At 52.2% G+C, this 18,456-nt stretch overlaps 2 protein-coding genes across 4 annotated transcripts in view; one reads left to right on the plus strand and one right to left on the minus strand.

Annotated features, from left to right (window-relative positions):
* Positions 1–12,482, minus strand: part of RFX1 (regulatory factor X1) — a 46,388-nt gene extending 33,906 nt beyond the window's left edge. The window contains exons 1-2 of one of the 3 annotated variants that reach the window (XM_054012892.1): positions 12,231–12,482; positions 2,130–2,453 (exon numbers count right to left, since the gene is read on the minus strand). In XM_054012892.1, coding sequence (XP_053868867.1) covers positions 2,130–2,403 — 274 coding nt within the window. In that variant the 5' untranslated portion in view covers positions 2,404–2,453; positions 12,231–12,482. The remainder of the gene's footprint in view (positions 1–2,129; positions 2,454–12,230) is intronic. The other 2 variants (XM_054012890.1, XM_054012891.1) reach the window with 2 other exon arrangements.
* Positions 12,483–16,259: 3,777 nt separating this feature from the next.
* On the plus strand, positions 16,260–18,456 carry RLN3 (relaxin 3). Its single transcript, XM_054012893.1, has 2 exons — positions 16,260–16,439; positions 18,188–18,456. Exons 1-2 carry the CDS (start codon positions 16,280–16,282, stop codon positions 18,454–18,456), a joined length of 429 nt encoding a protein of 142 aa, XP_053868868.1. The 5' UTR covers positions 16,260–16,279.

Below are 18,456 nucleotides of genomic sequence, written 5' to 3' on the forward strand. Positions count from 1 at the left end.
GAGGTCAAACTAGAGGATCACAACAGTCTCTACTGGCTTTACAATCTATGAAACTCTGATAGATTGGCTCTAGACCAGGGGTCGGCAACGTCTGGCATGCGGCTTGCCAGGGTGAGCACCCTGGCGGGCCGGGCCAGTTTATTTACCTGCTGACATGGGAGGTTCGGCCGATCACGGCCCCCACTGGCCACGGTTCGCTGTCCCGGGCCAATGGGGGCGTCGACAAGCCGTGGCCAGCACATCGCTCACCCGCACCGCTTCCCGCCGCCCCCAGGTGCTTACCCTGGCGAACCGCGTGCCAAACGTTGCCGAGTCCTGCTCTAGACCAATAAATAATGTGGTTACAGCAGCGCATAGCTATGGTAATAGATAGGTTCTACAGTGACTAACCTACGTTTTTATGACTTCTTGTTTCTGTTAGACCTGCAGAGGAAACCCAGTCCTGGGAGAACGAGCTGGATTCTATTCTAACTCATGCATCACCAACGGAATACACTAAATTCCAAATTCAAATCTGAATTGATGATGCGTAAGCCGGAAAGAACCTGGCTTGACTCCCCAATCTCAGGGGGAGTTTGCGGGTCTGGTGGCATTAAATGATTAGCTGTTTACTTGAAAAGCGAGTCCATGTGTATCTAGAGTTGCTGAGAGATGATAAAGGAGGCGCCTCGCATGGATATTCTCAATAGCAGCAGTGCATTGGAATAAGTCCATCTCTTGCTGTTAGTTCTCAGGGGAGAGTCAGCTCTCCAGATCATTGTATAAAGGTGCCTCTGTTTACCTGAGCCTTTTCCACAGCTTGGATTTATTTTAAAGCGCATGTTCTATTCTGAAGCGTGATTGTTGCTCCTTTTTGCCTCTCAGACCTTCGCCTTGGCAGGATCCACCTGCCGACTGTAGTGGCAACAGTCAGATTTGGCGGCTTCTCACGCTGGTTAGTCCTGCGGGGCCAAGAGAGCTCTGGGAGAGCAAAGTAGAGTCTCTTGTGGCTCGTGCCTCATCGAGGGAATTGCGGATTCAATTCCGAGGGGGTTACAAAGGCAATGGGGCTGCACAGCTGTCCCGGGGGGCAGAGATTCCCTGCAGAACCGTACTACTGGTGCTGATCCAGAGGATGGCAAGAGGCCAGTTGGACAGGGAAGACCAGGCAGAGAGGAAGGATGGTTCCAGTAGTTCAGGCACTGGAGTGGGATTTGGGAGACCCAATTCAATTCTCTGCTCCGCCCACAAACTCCCTGTGTGACCTTCGCCAGCTCACTTAGTCTCAGTTATCATCTGTAAAATGGGGATAAAAATATTTCCCTGCTGCCTGGGGGGGCCTGATGGTAAATACAACAAAGATTGTGAGGCGCTCCGATACTGTGGTGATCCAGGTCATAGAAGGACCTAAAACAGATAAGAAGGAGCTCATGCCCATCTATTGAAGGCAGAGGTGATTCCTATTTCAATTATATACGTGTACCCAGAGGCTGTGTCCATAGACAGATCCTGTTCTCGCTGAAGTCACTGGAATAAATATACATCATGTTCTGCCGAAAGGGGCTAGCAGTGAATCTTGTATCTAAAGACAATCCCAGACCTCGCTAAAACTTATGTTTGTGGCAAGCATAGTTTTAGGCCCAACAGAAGAAACAATCAAGACCCTTTAGGTAGCAGAGACAGCTGCAAACATGGAAGCTACTGCCCAAGGCGCTAGGCCACATGGTAGGTCAGAGCTAAGTTGTATGGGCTGAGGGGTTTCCCTGGTTGCAAACACAGGGGCTAGGATGTTGGTTGCTGCCTGTGTGTGTTGGAAAAAACAGCCAGCAGTGTGAGTGTGATCTTGAGGTGAAGCAGAGGGTCTAAGCTTCTTGGGCACAGAGCTTGCTGGAGGCGCAGGCATGGGGATTTCTGAGGAAGGAAATTGCCTGCTGCTATTTGTTTCTATGGTCAGAGAAAAAGCACTCCATAAACATTTTTTGGAAATAAACAAGATAACACCAAGAATATACCTGGCTCGTATAATCGATTCCTCAGCCTAAACAATTCTGAAAGGCCCCTGGCACTAACTAACCACTCAGGCTGAAGGAGCAACCATAACATGTGAGAAGCCATGAGGCTTTCCCCCACCACACTCCTCCCAAACTTACCGGACACCGTGACTATGATATACTGCTGCGGGGCTGGTGTTGGTGTTTGTTGGCCCGTGGCCTGAGCCTGCGGCTGTGGGGCCTGGATTTCCGAGACATACTGTTTCTGAGTGGCTGGTTGTTGCTGCGTGCTTTGCAATTCCGCTACATACTGTTGCTGGGCTGCTGCTGGTGCCGCCGTTGTTGCCGTCGCCGCCGGCTGTTGCTGCGCCTGTTGCTGTTGTGACTGTTGCTGAGCTGCCTGTAATTCCGTAACGTACGCCTGTGTTGCCATGCCAACAGTGGGGAAAATGATAATAAATAAGGCTTTTTTTTTTTTGCTTCCTTTTGTTGAGAAAAAAAAGAGGAAAAAACAAAATAAAAAAAAGAAAGAAAAAAAAAACAATTAATCAATTGTAAAGCGATCCGGGGATAGAAACAGCTCCCTGCTGTTCTATTCGTTAAGCAATAACTTAATTACACCCCGTGGTTAATAACTAATTACAGTCAATTACAGCAGGAGAAAGCAGTAGCAGCATTCATCTTTCTCTGCAGAAACAGGCCTGGAAAAGTAACGGTTCTGAGAAACTTGTTCAGAACCAATCCCCACATTATGACTGGATGCAATTTACGAAGCTGCGGCAATGATCTTTCCCAGATCCCCACCACTACAACACACTCTTTTTATCTGAACTGAAATGAAAGATCAGCCTGCTTCTGCGCTCGCTTCCACTGAGGGAAATCCACAGTGACTCCACCAAAGCCAAGGGGCATGAGGGAGAGGAGAAGCAGCCACTTAAGCTGGCAGTTTTGGCAGTGGCCTTGGATTGTGGGTGCCCAACTTGAGATGTCTTGGGCCCGGTTTCCAGAGGTGCTGAGTGCCTGCATCTCCAAATGAAACGGGGATTTTGGAAACTGCATTCATTTCCACATAACAAACAATCAAGCTTCAGCTTGATGGATCAACTTCAACCCCAGGGGCAACTCTCCTCTTACACCAGGGCTGGATTTGGTCCAGCACCTGGGAAAGGAGAGCTTTGCACTCAGACGTGAAACCCGCTTGACCAGATTCTGCAAATCAGTGACACTGATGTAAATACACAGATTCACATCAACGGAGCAGAATTTCGTCTCCAGGCCTACTGGAGGTTCTGACAGCATCACCAGCTCACCCCTTCTGAGGCTGTCCTGTGCAGTTCACTGGGTTGGAGATTCATGGATAAAATTGAAATAAAACAAGATCCTACAGATATGGAAACATCCCAGGACACTTTTCAAAAGAGTAAGGCAGGGCTTTCTCTCATTCATGGCCAAAATTTCCCTTCTTTTTGCTGTTGTGCACCCACTGATTGCCCCTCTACGCCCCAGAAGTGACTGCATTTCACTGGTGGTATATGTTGAAGGGTTTACGAGAAGCTTTGCAGTGAAAAGTGCTATGCAAAAGTCAAATATTATTAGAAATCTGAAGGTCTGAAGCAGGCCAGATCATCAGAAGGGTGCCAGGCCTCAGATATATTCGAGAAGGAGAGCGCTCACTCGTACACCTGACACACATCACACTTACTGTTACTGAGCATGTTCGTGTTACAAGAGAGCCCATGGCGGTAGAGTCCAGTCTACAATAATCCCTTGACGCTCCCGAGCCTTGGACTGAGGAGCTCAAAGCAATTTGCAAGCATTCGTTAATGGGGCATCTCACAGCCTCTGGGAGATGCTAGTGAAGTGGGTAAACTGAGGCACAGAGCGAGGAAGTGACTCTTCCCAAGCACACACAAATGAGTCAGTGGCAGATCCAGATTTCTTTTCACCTGCTCCCTTACTCTACCCACTAGACCACAGTGCCTTCTAGCCTAGTAGAACCTCACCACCCTGACTGCCAGCTTTAGTGTGATCTAACGGTTAGAGCAGGAGCCTGGAAGTCAGAGCTCCTCTGTAAAACAGAGATAACACTGAGGATTGATTAATATTTGTAAAGTGAGTTGAGCTCCTCAGAGGGGAAATGCTTTGAGGAAGGGCATGAAGAAACTCCACTCAGCTTTGCATAGACCAATCCATTTCCCGCACTGCTAAAGATCAGGACAGAAGTCAGACAGCAGCATTTCTGGTGTGTGTGCTCCTACGCCAGGGTCCCCGAGGGGGACGTAATAAGAATCATGTGCTGTAAGCAGCAATCAAGGCCATCAGTTGCTTCTCAGAGACAACAACCCTGACTCCGGAGTTAGAGGCGTCATGACTGCCTAGAGTCTGCCCTGAAGCTTTCCGACAACAGTTTTCATTTGTCACTCTGATCCGCCAAAGCTCCCACCCCAGAGCCATTCTGGGGCTGCCTGTTTGCCCTTGCTGTGCTTCCCAGCTCCATGCCTCCCAGCTCTCCCTGTCCCTTCCACCTCGCTGGCTCTCAGAGCCCACAGAGCTACCGGAGCCTTTTATTTTGCTCAGCAGTAACGCAAGGAATCTACGGGCCCATACCCTGTAAGACACTGGCTCAAGCAGGTTAGCTTAAGTAAAGCAGGCCCATGACCCTTAGCACTGATAAAATGGCCTGACAGTTACCCTAGATTTTGGGGAACTGGGAACAGCTTGCTCAAGAGAGGGAGCTGGTTCATAACGCTACCAGGCAACCTCGGGAACACGGAGCTGAGCCTGGGCGTGGGTATTTTAGGGTAGAATCGTGGGCAGATGTTTAACCACGAACTTGCTTTAGCAATAGGCGATGTCTATGATGATGAGCTAAAAAACATTAATATCTTAACCTACAGGATAAGGGCACCCTGATATTCTGAGGGGGGGAAGCTGGATCTGGACATGGAAGGCTGGGCATCTGAATAAATATTCATGATAGGGCCCAGGCCCTACAATAGGCCAAGCCCGCATATAGCAGGGGATGGGTTTCCATCAGTGACCCTTCAGCTTTTCATTGTTATCTACCACCAACCTTTGGGTGTGAGGGTTCTGCACCATCGGACTCATTGGACATGCCAGGGGCAGGGCTGATCCTGTCTCTCTCACCGCCAGGTCCCCAAGGAAGGGTGTGAGTAGATACACACACACACACCCCTACCTCTAAAGCTGCTGGTGATTCAGACCACTGCCACAATCACAGCTGGGAGAGATGGCCAGGGCCGGCGTTAGGGGGTGGCAAGCAGGGCAGTTGTCTGGGACCCCATGCTGCAGGGGCCCCCGCAAAGCTACATTGCTCAGGCTTCAGCTTTAGCCCCGGGTGGCAGGGCTCAGGGCCCCGGGCTTCAGCTCCATGTGGTGGGGCTTTGGCTTTCTACCCTGGGCCCCAGCAAGTCTAATGCTGGCCCTGCTTGGCGGACCCCTGAAACCTGCTCGTGGCCCCCCCAGGGGCCCCCGGACCCCTGGTTGAGAACCACTGGCTTAAAGGTCTAAGCATCAGATAGGAGAGAACTACCGCCTAGAGCAGGGGTCAGCAACCTTTCAGAAGTGCTGTGCCGAGTCTTCATTTATTCACTCTGATTTAAGGTGTCGCGTGCCAGTCACACATTTTAACATTTTTAGGAGGTTTCTTTCTATACGTCTATAATATAGAACTAAACTATTGTTGGATGTGAAGTAAATTAGGTTTTTAAAATGTTTAAGAAACGTCATTTAAAATTAAATTAAAATGCAGAGCCCCCCCGGACCGGTGGCCAGGACCGGGCAGTGTGAGGACCACTGAAAATCAGCTTGCGTGCCGCCTTCGGCACACGTGCCATAGGTTGCCTACCCCTGGCCTAGAGCCTCTGGAAGGAGGAGTTCTAGTTCTTAAGGCAGACCTTTGAGCTGGTTCTATTCCCTGCTCTGAGAGGTATGTGTGATCTAAGAGTCAAGACATCTGGATTCTATGCCCATTTCTGTGACCTTGAGCAAGCCATCCCCCGTGCCTCAGTTTCCCAATATGTAAAATGGGGATAAGGATAGTAACCTCCTGTGGGTTTACCTAGTTAATATCTGCAAATCTCACTGACGATGTGAAGAGCTTCTCACCCAATGAAAAGACCTCTTTTTTCTGACATTACTAAGTGTCCCCTATGGGTCATTTGCAGCCATGGGCACATGCGGTTAGCCAGGCATTTCCCACCTGTCAACAGCACTGCGAGAGCCAGGATCAGGATCACTTTCTGGCAGGCAGGGAGGCCACAGCATGTGCAAAGCCGCCGTGCTCAGCTTAAGGCACAAGGCACAATCCACATTCCAAAGGTTCCTGTGCCCTTGGTCACTCCTTTAGGAACATGCCAAGCTTGGAAATAACCTGTCTGTTTTTAGATCCATTCCCCACCCCCAGAATGAATCACAGCAATCAAATACAGGGCCTGATTCTCCGAGATGCAGAAGAGCCTGCATTTCCACGTGGGTGCAAGGCCCCTTCTGAGGCCCAGGCCTGGGGCAAGTTCCTGGCTCCAGCCACTTGCTGATTCTTCTAATGCTGCAGAGCAAGAGGGCCAATCTCTCAAATCAGGCACATAAAACCTTCTGAAAGGGCCTCCGGATTGCATTAACCTTTCCTCCTCCCTTCTCCCCCAGAGCAAAGGAACACTCGGGGCTACTGAATGCCCCAATCAGAGGCTACATCTCACAGGTCTTCACCAACAGAGGCTGCTACGATCTTTGGATGGTGCTTTTTGTAGTCTAACAATATGCTATGGAAGATGCTGAATGCAAACGGCGGACAGCTGGGAGACTCAGTGACCACTTGGAATGAGAGAGAGACATTCCAATCCAGCGGCAAGGTGTTGGGGGAACTGGCTGGTTCAGGGGTCACCTCTCGGCTGCTGGTCCCAGTCTACATTAGGGTGACCAGATAGCAAGTGTGAAAAATCAGGACGGGGTGGGGGGTAATAAGAGCCTATATAAGAAAAAGACCCAAAAATTGGGTCTGTCCCTATAAAATCAGGACATCTGATCACCCTAGTCTACATTGGTAATTTGGTAGTGACCAAAAGTTGCCAGCACCTAGAGTTACTTTAGTGACCCATGTAAAATGAGTTGGGAAATGGTCATGGGCCAATTCTTAGTGACCACCTTAGGGGCTTGTCCACATTCTAGTTCCTACTGGGTTGGGGTAACAGCACAGGACAGGTGGCTTTTGCACGGAAGACAGGATTGGAGTATGTTTAAGCAATGATCCTGAATTGTGCTGCACATCATGGTTTAATCTCATAGAATCACACAAATGGGCTGGCAGGGATCTCAAGAGAGACATTAAATCCAGCCCCCTAGAGTATCCCTGACAGGTGTCTGTCTAAGCCGTTTCTAAAAACCTCCAATGATGGGGATTCCACCACCTGCCTTGGAAGCCTGTTCCTGTCCTTTGCTATCCGTATAGTTAGAAAGCTTTTCCTAACATCTATCCTAAACCTCCCGTGCTGCAAATGAAGCCAATTCCTTCTAGTCCTACCTTCAGTGGTCATGGAGAACAATTGCTCACCATTCTCTTTATAACAACCCTGAACATATCTGAAACTGCTATCAGGTCCCCCCCTCTGTCGACCTTTCCAAGACTAAACATGTCCAGTTTTTTATTTTGTCCTGATAGGTCAGATTTTCGAAACCTTCCATCATTTTTGTTGCTCTCCTGTGGACTCTCTCCAGTTTGTCCACATCTTTCTTAAAGTGTGACTCCCAGAACTGGACACAGAACTCCAGCTGAGGCCTCACCAGTGCCATACAGAGTAGGACAGCGACCTCGTGTCTTATATATGGCACTTGTGTTAATACACCCCAGAATTATATTATATTAAGAATATATATTATATTATATTAACCTTTTTCGCAACTGCATCACATTGTTGACTCATATTTCAACTTGTGATCCACTATAACCCCCAGACCGTTTTCAGCTATATTACCACCTAGCCATTTATTCCGCATTTGATTTTTCCTTCCTAAGTGCAGTACTTTGCACTTGTCTTTACTGAATTTCATCTTATTGATTTCAGACCAATTCTCTAATTTATCAAGGTCATTTTGAATTCTAATCCTGTCCTCCCAAGTGCTTGCAATCTCTCCCATCTTGGTGTCATCTGCAAATTTGATAAGCATACACACCACTCCATTACCCAGGTCATTAGTGAAAATATTGAATAGTACCGGACTCCAGACAGACCTGTGCCAGGTCCCACTAGATACTTCGTACCCATTTGACAACAAACCATTGATAACTACTCGTTGAGTACAGTTTGTCAACCAGCTATGCACCCACGTTATGCTAATTTCATCTAGATCACATTTCTCCAGTTTGCTTATGGGACTGTCATGTGGGACTGTGTCAGAAGCCGCACTAAAATCCAGATGTATCATGTCTACTGCATCCACTAGCCCAGTAACACTGCCACAGAAGGAAATTAGGTTGGTTTGGCATGATTTGTTCTTGACAAATACATGCTGACTATTACCTCTAACCCTATTGTCCTCTAGGTGCTTACAAACTGATTATTAAATAATTTGTTCCACTATCTTCCCAAGCATCGAAGTTAGGCTGACTGGTCTATAATTCCCCAGGTCCTCTTTGTCCTTTTTAAAGACAGGTATTATGTTTGCCCTTCTCCACTCCTCTGGGACCTCCCCCGTCCTCCAGGAGTTATCGAAGATAATTGCTAATGGTTCTGAGATTGCTTCACTAGTTCCTTAAGCACCCTAAGATGAATTTCATCAGGCCCTGATGACTTGAATACTTCTAATGTACCTAAACATTCTCATCTACCCTGCAAGCCTGAACCAGGCTGCTATAGTATCTGGGGACAAGGGTGCTGTGAACAAGTTCCCCAGCATGTTAGGGTTTACAGTGGGATCTAGCTGACTGTCTTGGCTAATGGTTGAATGGGCCATACTTGCCTCTTACCCCAGAGTGGGTCCCTCCAAGGCTGGGAGGTACATGCACAGGGGAAGCTTGCCTTGTCATTGTTCTGCAGAGACACCTCAATCCAATACCTTTCATCAGCATGAAATTCACCCAGGTTTGAAGGTTAAAAACTCTTACACAATGAGCTCAAATAACAATAACGATCTCATGTTCCTGTAGAGCCTTTTCCTTCTCAAGAACCCCAGGGAGCATGTTACACATTGGCATTATCACTAAAATGCAGCCATCTCTGGGGGGGGATGTGGCAGCTGTTTAACAGTACACAACAAGCATACAGTTTAGGACAGGGAGCGAAGAAGAAGCCCATATCCAGCTGAAACTGCAGAAGCAAAATGGAATCACCTGAGTTGGAATTTGGCCAGGAACCTCGGGTTAACAGCCTGAGTCTTGTGATTAAATGTCATATTTCACAATGTGTAGGACCCAGTCTGGAAGTGCTTTACGTGGGTCTGTCAGCACACAAAGATGCTCGAGAAGACCCATGTCCGCTGCACAACGGGGGGGACCACGACAGCAAAGACCCCAGTGGCTGCCAACTGTGCAGTACTGAGCTACTGCTTGAGAACCGGAAGGTGAAATTGGTGAGGAAATAAAAGTGAAACCGACCAAATTCAGCCTTGGACACAGCATAAATAGTGAGACGTGAATCTGATTTGTAAAATCTTTTCATTTTATAAATTGAAGGTGTCAGGAGTAACACAGATAATGATAATTACTACTATTCTGTACTTCTCTAACACTGTCTATTGCAAACATTTATGAATTCAATTTCTTAATGCTTTTGGGAGGTGGGTATCATTATGTTCATCTTACAGGGAAAGTGAGGCACAGAGAGGTTAAAGTGGTTTACCTGCAGTCAAAGAGGAAGCCTCTCCTATAGCTAGAAATGGAATCCAGAACTCCTAACTCCCAGTCCTGTACTTTAATCACAAAACTACTCTTCCTTTCAAAGAAAGGCAGGAACACCTTTAAAAACATATGATCTTTAACGTGAGTGTGTCCCTTTATTTGTGTTAATTTTAGTGTTTAATGACACAAAGTGTCCACTCACACCAACTCCACTGGCCCTTTAAACGACAGATTTGTCTCACCAAGGATCAAAGCAACAGACTATTCTGCCTAGCTTGTCTCTTTTTCTCACGCACTTTGTTCTCCAGTTAGATCCTGTGAACAGCATCCTCCCCTCCACACGCATGAGCCAAAGTGATGGAATCTCTTCACAAAACATGTGATTTGCTTAACGCTGGCTGGGGCCAGACTGATACAAAAGGGCATCAATGACAGGAACGAATTAAAACTCTCCAGGCTTTTGGAATGACAAATTTACAACCAAGATCCCTGATTAGAGGGCGTGATCCTGTAAGATGCTCAACTCCCTCTGGCTTGCTCAGCACCTCACAAGGTTATATCCTGTATCCCGACTTTGGCAACATAAGAGCCTTCTCTTCCTGCTCACTCAACCTAAACTGAGCAACGTCCGTACAGCTCCTAGTAGCTATTCCCCCCAAGCCTCCTCTCTATGTATAACAACATCTCATTCCTCCCCGTTTTGCCTATCCCCTTGCAATTTATTTGTGAAATGCCCAGCAGGAGATCAAGGGGAAAGTCACACAAAGGACCCACAGCCACAGACCAAGATAAACGCAGCATCATAATAAAGTTATGAAACAGTAATGCGAATCACAGGAAAATATATAGAAGGTGCAAATCCACCCCCTACTGAACATTTAAAGCCACGGAATGGGTAATTTAGAGCCAGGGAGAAGGTAATTTCCCTGGCGAATGGTCCCCATCCCTAATTTTTCTGAATTGCTCCAATTTTGTTGACAGGGTTCAATTTACTGAGGACATTCATGGGTCTGGAAATTGTTTCCAAGGCCTGGGAAATGTGATCGTGCTGTGTCTGCTCTGTGGTATTTTGATGCTATGTTGTCATCTCCCAGTGCCACAGTGTGACAACGCAATGATACTTTGACACACTGTCACAATGACATTTTGCACAAGCATGAGCAGCGGCAGCTTTGATGCCATTTTGACACAATACTGACGTGTCACCCACAGCGTGATGGTGTTTTGAGACATCAGCGTGCTGCCTCGTGATGACATTTCGAAGACACTGTCACCGCCCGTCACCTTTTGACTCCACACCACGGCCATCGGGTTAAGACATGAAGTTTTCAACATATCATCACATCTTGTGGCCCAACGCTGCGCTGAGGCAAGACCCGCTTTTGCCAGGGCGCGTTTGACCTCATACACTGATAGTATAACGCATCGTCGGTGCATGCGATGCGGATATTTTGACACCATAGTATATTTGAGCACATCACCACCACTACATGGTGCAAAGAGGTTCTGATGCCACACTTGGGCATTTTGAAACCGGTGGCATTGGCATAACGTCTCAATGCCTCCTCGTGCTGGGCCGACACGAGGCTGTATCCTCAGGCATCGTCACGGCGTGGGGGTGATGTCACTGCGAGGCCTGACTGTGCGCAGCCCGCTGACCTGGCAACGCCTCATCCTGACGTCATAATAACGCATCAGCGGGGCCGGGCGGCGGGCTCCCGGGGCCACACTGTCGGGGCCGGGGTGCGCTGGCCTGTTAACGCCTCGGGCTGGCCCCCTGACGCCTTGCCGCTCGGCCTTGTGATGTCACCGCATGACATCACGGCCCCTGACGTGGCCGCAGGCATTGTGATGTCACCGCATGATATCACGGCCCCTGACGCGGCCGCAGGCATTGTGATGTCACCGCATGACATCACGGCCTCTGACGCGGCCGCAGGCATTGTGATGTCACGGCATGACATCATGGCTGCTGACGCGGCCGCAGGCATTGTGATGTCACCGCATGACATCACGGCCCCTGACAGCATTGTGACCTCACGGAGGGAGCCCCGCCCCACCGTGGAAACCCACCCCAGGGTTGGGGGGCCAGGAGGGGGGCTCCCCCTGTTGGGCCCCGCCCCCTCCCCTGTCCCCATTGGTGGCCCCCCGCTGCCCCGCGTCTTCTGATTGGCCCGTCCGCCCACCAATCACCGGGGAGCGCTGTACGCCCCGCCCACCGGGCCTGGGCCCTTCTTAATCCCGGGGCAACGGCCGGGCCCTCACTCGAGCGCGGGCGGCGCCTCCCTCTGGCGCGAGCGGCCTCGAGACTCCGAGTGACCGACTGTCTCGCCCCCCTCCCCCCTCAGGGGCGCGCGCCCCCCCCCCGCCGCCATTTTGTGTGGCGGGGGAATTAGAGTCGGACCCACCTGAACGGTCCCTCCCCGCGGCCCGGTCCCGGAGCCCCGCGGAGGCCGCTTCGCTTCAGGGTCCGACGCGCCGGGGCCGGGTGGAGCCGCCGGTCATCGGCCGCGGCGGGGCCGGGTTTTGGGAGGGTATCGATTAGTCGGTGGGGGGGGGGAGGGGGTCCGCTCGGGGCGGTTGTTGTTGTTGTTGCCGGGTTTCCTGGTCGCCACGACTACCGTGGCTATGGCGCCCTCCGTGTTCCCTCACCGGGGCAACTGTTGCTACCCACCTCGGCTGCGGGCGGGGCCGAAGGGGGGAGAGAGGGAGGCCGCTGGGCTGATTGGACGCAGCGGGCCGCCGCATTGGGTACCCTGGCTGTCAATCTTCACCCTGCTCGCTCTGGTTGGTTGCAGGTCGTGCTACTCATGGAACGTCCCGCTGCCTATTCTGGTTGGAATTGGCCGGATTCGCTTGGCGTGTGCTGATTGGGTCGTCGCCACGCGTTTCTCCACGTTGATTGGGCAGTGCCTCCGTCGGTCTCGAGGTGGGGCGGGGGGGGTTGAGGAGGCGGGTTGGGATTGGCCTGTCAGGGCGTTGGCGGGTTGCGATTGGTTACAGCCGCCTTCAGTCAGTTGGAGAGGAAGCGGCAGTTAGGGACTGTAGAGCCGCGCCCCAGCGTGGGAGAAATGCGCATGCGGGCTCTGCCCTGTGGGATGATGGGAAATGTAGTTCTTGGCTAGCAGAGGCCAAGTGTCGCCCTGCCTGTCTCTGCTGTGGCTGGATGGGCCACTGACCACCTCCTAGCGCAAACATGTGACGTCACTGCGCGGGGTGTGACATCACACTGTGCTTCAAAACCCCACAGTGATGCAATGCAATGCCTTGTGAGGCAGTGATGTCACTGGGATGCAGAGGACATCACTGGGTGCTCGGTGGCACTGCACAAGCGTGCACCCGACAGAGAGCAGGTCCCCAAAGCTGGGCCCCCAGCATGCACAGGCTGATGTCCCGATCACAGATCTGCCGGGGGTGCTCCTGGGACGTTACATCCCACACAGCACAAGTGGCGAGGAGGCAAGCTCCCTATAGCTGCTCCCCACATGTCACACCACACACCTGGCCAGGTTGGTGCACTCTCTTTTTTTCCCCCGACTACCTCTGATGCATAAAGAGGAAGGACGGTGCAGGGGCTAGGACGCTAGCTGAGGACTTGAGAGATCCGGCTTCAATTTCCTGCTCTGCTACAGCCACTCTGGGTGACCAAGGGCAACGCGCTGGGCCTCAGTTCCCCATCTGTAAAATGGGGTTAAGCACGCTCCCCGGGCTCGCGGGGGTGTTGTGGAAATCAATGCGTTAAAAGACTGTGAGGCGCTCAGAGGTGATGGTGCCGAAGGTCCTGTATGAGAATCTGGGACAGATAATGGGTCTCTACCTTCAGGAGAGCCTATTTGATGGCCCGCTGGTCTTTCCTCAAATGGTCAGGAGTCAAACTGGAAAATAAGGAAAAAGTAACGCTGTTGTTATGGTAGCGCCCAGGAGACCATCATGCTGCACGCTATACAAACAGAGACCAAAAAGCGGGTCCCTTCCCCAAAAAGCGTACTCTGCCCCTCTCCAGAGCAGGAGTCCACTCTCTGCTGGTCCTCGGGCTCCCTTTCTGGCGAGCTTTGAAAGAGTTAGTGGATGTTGACACTTTAAGAACCACTGTGAGGTTTCAAAGCAAACGCCCCATTGACCCCAGAGACACTTCTCAAAGCCACAGGGCCAGATTCTGACTTGTCTGCCCCTGGGGCAGTCATTAATACTGGGGCCTGGTGGGCGCTATATACTGTATTGACTTGGGAATGTCGGACACTTACTTTGCAGCTGTATAAAGGACTAAATAAACAAATTCTGGACAGTGGACAATCAAGCTCTCTGCAGCCATTCCTGTATCATTTCCCTGCTAAGCTCTATGCTGCTGCCCATCACCCTGACCACCAGTGTCTGACCACATTCCAACGGTTCTTCTCTGCGATCATAACATGAGAACGGAGATCTTGGAGCATGAGAGAGCAGCTTCCAGAAACCATACAGGGTGCGCGATCCAGCCCAGTTCCTCACCTGGGAGTGGCAGGTCCTATGTGCTGATGTGCTTTAGCCAGGCCCAGAGGAACCCCTCTCTTGTCATCTCATAGATTTTTGTTTCTGTGCCTGTGCAATCTCCTGCCTGTTGGATGAAACTGATAAAGAAGGAAATCTGTTTCTTAGATTCCCAAGATCCCTGAATTGATGCTTTAGGCCTCGTATTCAGGTAAAAATCTAGCATAGTTACCAAATGCATGCAGCTTGGCTTGTGCTTTCCAAGGGAGGAGATGGCTCAGGACACTCAAGCAGCAGGTGTGAAACTTCCTGTTATCAGAGGTTCAAATCCCTCCTAGGGACAGCTCCAGCCTACAACTTAAATTGAAGTCAGTTCAATCAGGAGTGACTCCTGTGAAGTCAGTGCAGCTATGCTGGGGTGAGATCTGAATCAGTCTGCATGTCTCGTAGAACACGCCTTTAAAAACAGACTTCTTGGTGGGTGTTTGGGGAGGGGAAGCGTTTGCCCCAAAGCTGTCGCTGTGCAAAATGCACGTGAACCTGGGGGAAGTGGCACTCGTAGCTCTGTCTCCTTTATCTCCAGAGAAGAATAAGAAACGTCAAAGGAGACAGGGTGGTGCTGTTCCTCCCCAGTCCAGGGAGAGCATGGACCGTGACTGAGTTTGGAAATACTAGTTGTCGCAGGGCAGGGGGTGTACCGTGCTCCAGCCGGGATTATCTCTGCGCCACAGGCTGGCATGCTGACATTTGCCGCACAGCCCAAGGCCTCTCGCGTCGGAGGAGGCAGGAAGGAGATAAGCAAAGGTTACTGTTGCTCCTGCTGTCTGGGGCGAGGGGAGAATGGGTGATGAGCTTGTGGGGAAGCTCTGAAGGAATGAGATTGGAGAGCTGGGTGATGCGCCTGTGGCCGCATAAAGAACAGGAGTACTAGTGGCACCTTAGGGACTAACACATTTAGTTGAGCATAAGCTTTCGTGGGCTACGGCGTCCGATGAAGTGGGCTGTAGCTTATGCTCAAATAAATGTTAGTCTCTAAGGTGCCACAAATACTCCTGTTCTTTTTGCGGATACAGACTAACACGGCTGCTACTCTGAAACCTATCGCTGCATGTGTTCCTGCACCGCTGCCTATGGTGCCCCCTGCTGCAGAGTCTGGGATTGGAGTAGCTATGAGCACCTCACAACCGACTTTCTTCCAGCTTTCCCTATAGAGAATGGCCCGTCTGCCATCCACAAAGCCTAGGTCCCCATAACGCCTCCAGGGATGGAGAGGGCAAAGCAGACAGACAAGACTCTTGGGTCTGTCCCCAGCTCTACGGCTGACTGGCTGTGACAGATCAGGAGAGTCCCAGACCCCAGTGCCTCAGTTTCCCCCCATGATAAAGTGGGGCTAATGATCCTCACAAGGGGTGGGAGAATCCGGTCCAAGGGAGCGGGACCTTCCGGAGCTTCCATCCTTCCCGGCAGCACCGCATGGGCAGCTCTGACCCCTGGCCTTGTTACCTGCGGGGGTGAGGGGATGACAGAGGGGTGTGAATGGATGATCCATGCACTGAGGGGTGTGTGTGTGTGTGTGTGTGCGCGCACAGAGAGCTGGTGGGGGCTGCCTCTGACTCGCTGCCACCGTCTGTCCCTCCGCCGTGTGGCACGGCGATAACCAGCAAAAGGTTATCAGCATCTCGCTCCCTGGCGGCACGGCAATAACCCGCAGAAGGTTATCAGCGTCTCGCTCCCTGGCACCCAGGGCTGATGCCCCCCTGCTCCCCCGCACCCACAGAAAGGTCTCTGTGTGCCACTCGAGCGACTCGGCCAGCTCATTGGGGAGATAGCGCCAGAGCGGATGGCCAAAGGCCACCCTTTGTGCGGTGTCTCCGAGGGGCTCCTCGGCAGGGAGGGGGCGGGATGGTATAAAGGGTGCTGCCGTGGGGATCAGGAGGCAGCTGTGAGCTCTTCTGTGGCCTTGGCGTCTATCTCGCTGCCCCAAGCAGCCATGCAGAAGCTCCTCCTGGCGTTGGCTTTTGGGATGCTGCTCTCGGAGCCGAGGCTGGGGGCTGAGGGCCGGAACCCACCCTACGGTGTCAAGCTGTGCGGGAGGGAATTTATCCGGGCCGTCATCTTCACCTGTGGGGGCTCCCGCTGGAGACGGGCAGGTGAGAAGGGGGGCTGGGGCGGGGTGTGCATGGCTGCTGGGTACCCAATTGAAGGGGAGTGGGGTCTGCTGGTTGGAATGGGAGAGGGAGCTGAGAATCAGGAGTCCTGGGTTCTATTCCTGGCTCTGGGAGAGAAGTGCGGGGGGGCGGAATTGGGAGTCAGGACTCCTGGGTTCTATTCTTGGCTCTGCCACTGACGTGCAGCATGACTTTTTGTCAGCTCACTCCCCTACTCCGTGCCTCAGTTTCCCCATCTGTAAAACCGGGATCAGTGTCCCTACCTTGCCTCCCCCGAGGTGGGGATTGTGAGTCTTAATTCAATGTTGGTGAAGCGCGCTGCGGCTTGGGTACAGTCCAGGCGTGACTGAGTGTCTGCTCCCCCCCAGCACTGCCAAGGTGGGGTGTGGATCACTGCTCAGTTCTTAGGAGCAGCACAAGGAGCCCGGGTCGCCCAGAAGGGCAGATCTAGGGTCCCACGTTTATTCCCAGAGCAGATTTGCTCCCATGACAAGTCAGAAGCCAACGGCAATTTTTTCCCCTGGGAAATTTGCCGGCGCTGCCTGCCTCATCGCCCACCAGCTGGGGGGATCTGTGATGGGGCGTACGAACCCCGCGTGGCCGGGAACGGGTTACCACGCTGCATTGGCTCTGTCGGCCCTGCCCCGGTGTACCCACAGCGAGCGTCAGCGCTGGAGCTGATCCCCACGGTTTGCTCCTCGAAAGAAGCTGGGCTGAGGCCAGCGAGTGCCTAGAAATTGCAGCCTGCCACTGTCTAGTCCTGACGAGGGGCTAGTGATGGATTTGTTACCTGGGACTTGTCTGTTGTTCCCGCTGCAAGTGCCAGCCTGAGCCCTGACTTCTATCCCCGGCTCGGCCGCCAGCCCCGCAGGGGGACCTTGGGCATGTCCCTTCCCCTCACCGCGTCTGTTTCCCCATCTGTAGAATGAGGCTTTGATCTGTTCAGAGAGCAAGACCTTCAGGGCAGGGACTGTCTCTCCCCTTGTGTCCGTGCAGCACCTGGCACAATGGGGACCCTGCTCTTGGCTGGGGAGGAGCCAGGGTTCTGTGCGGCATTTGGTGTGATGGGGGGCCCCGATCTCAGGGGTGGGGGGTGGTCTGGTGCAGTGGAGACACTGACTTTGTTTGGGGGGAGGGTGCGTTGTCGGGGCAATGCCCACATGATGGGGTGTGGGCCCCGATCTCACTCAGAAAGGGGTGTCTGTCCAGTCACTGTGATGGGGGGGGCCCCAATCTCACTCAGGAGGGGGCGTCTGTGAAGTGACTGGTGTAATGGGAAGCGCCGATCTTGGGGAGGGGGTGTCTGTGCCGTGCTTGGCGTGATAAGGCACCTAGGTTTTACTTTTGCGCCCCCAACAATACTGTTTAGGGAGTGACCTATTGGCAGGGTCTGTTGGGTCTTTAGGAAAGAAACTTGCATGTCAGAATGAGAAGACAGAGAGACCAGGATAACTTCAGAGGGGAGCACTGTGTGGCCACCTCTGCTGGCTGGAATCAGAATAGCTCGCCTGTGTGTCATAGGCCCTATACTGCTAACAGCAAGAAGGAGATTTTCCTTTCAACTCAACTCAAGCGGAGAGGTCAGTGCTTGGGAGCAGGAGGAACTGAGTTCTAGTCTTGCTGTCGACAGGAAGTTGTGGCCTTTTGGGGCCAGGTCCCCGGGTCTTCCTCTTCCGTTCTCTATGCATTAACCCCTTCCCTCCCACTTCCCTGTCTCCTCCTCGCTGCAGGTGATCTCGATATCCTGAGCAGCCCCCCTGCAGGGGAAGACTCCGCAGAAGCCGCCTCCAGCGAGTGGGATGCCAGCCGCCTGCCCGGGACACTGTCCCACCAAGACCTCTCCTCCGACTACCACGAAAGGTGGAGAGGCAAACCGGGCCGCGGCCTCGCCGAGGAGAGCTGGCCTCTGGAGCGCGCCGTCCGGGACGTCATGGCGGGGCTGAGCACCTCGTGCTGCAAGTGGGGGTGCAGCAAAAGTGAGATCAGCTCCCTGTGCTAG

The sequence above is a fragment of the Malaclemys terrapin genome, chromosome 23 (genome assembly GCF_027887155.1).
Source record: "Malaclemys terrapin pileata isolate rMalTer1 chromosome 23, rMalTer1.hap1, whole genome shotgun sequence".
NCBI lineage: Eukaryota > Metazoa > Chordata > Testudines > Emydidae > Malaclemys > Malaclemys terrapin.

Excerpts from the sequence above, each read along its gene's own strand:
- RLN3 (XM_054012893.1), top strand. The coding sequence starts at position 16,280 with ATGCAGAAGCTCCTCCTGGCGTTGGCTTTTGGGATGCTGCTCTCGGAG. Across the intron at positions 16,440-18,187 it reads CTCCCGCTGGAGACGGGCAG|GTGATCTCGATATCCTGAGC; the intron begins GTGAGAAGGGGG and ends TCCTCGCTGCAG.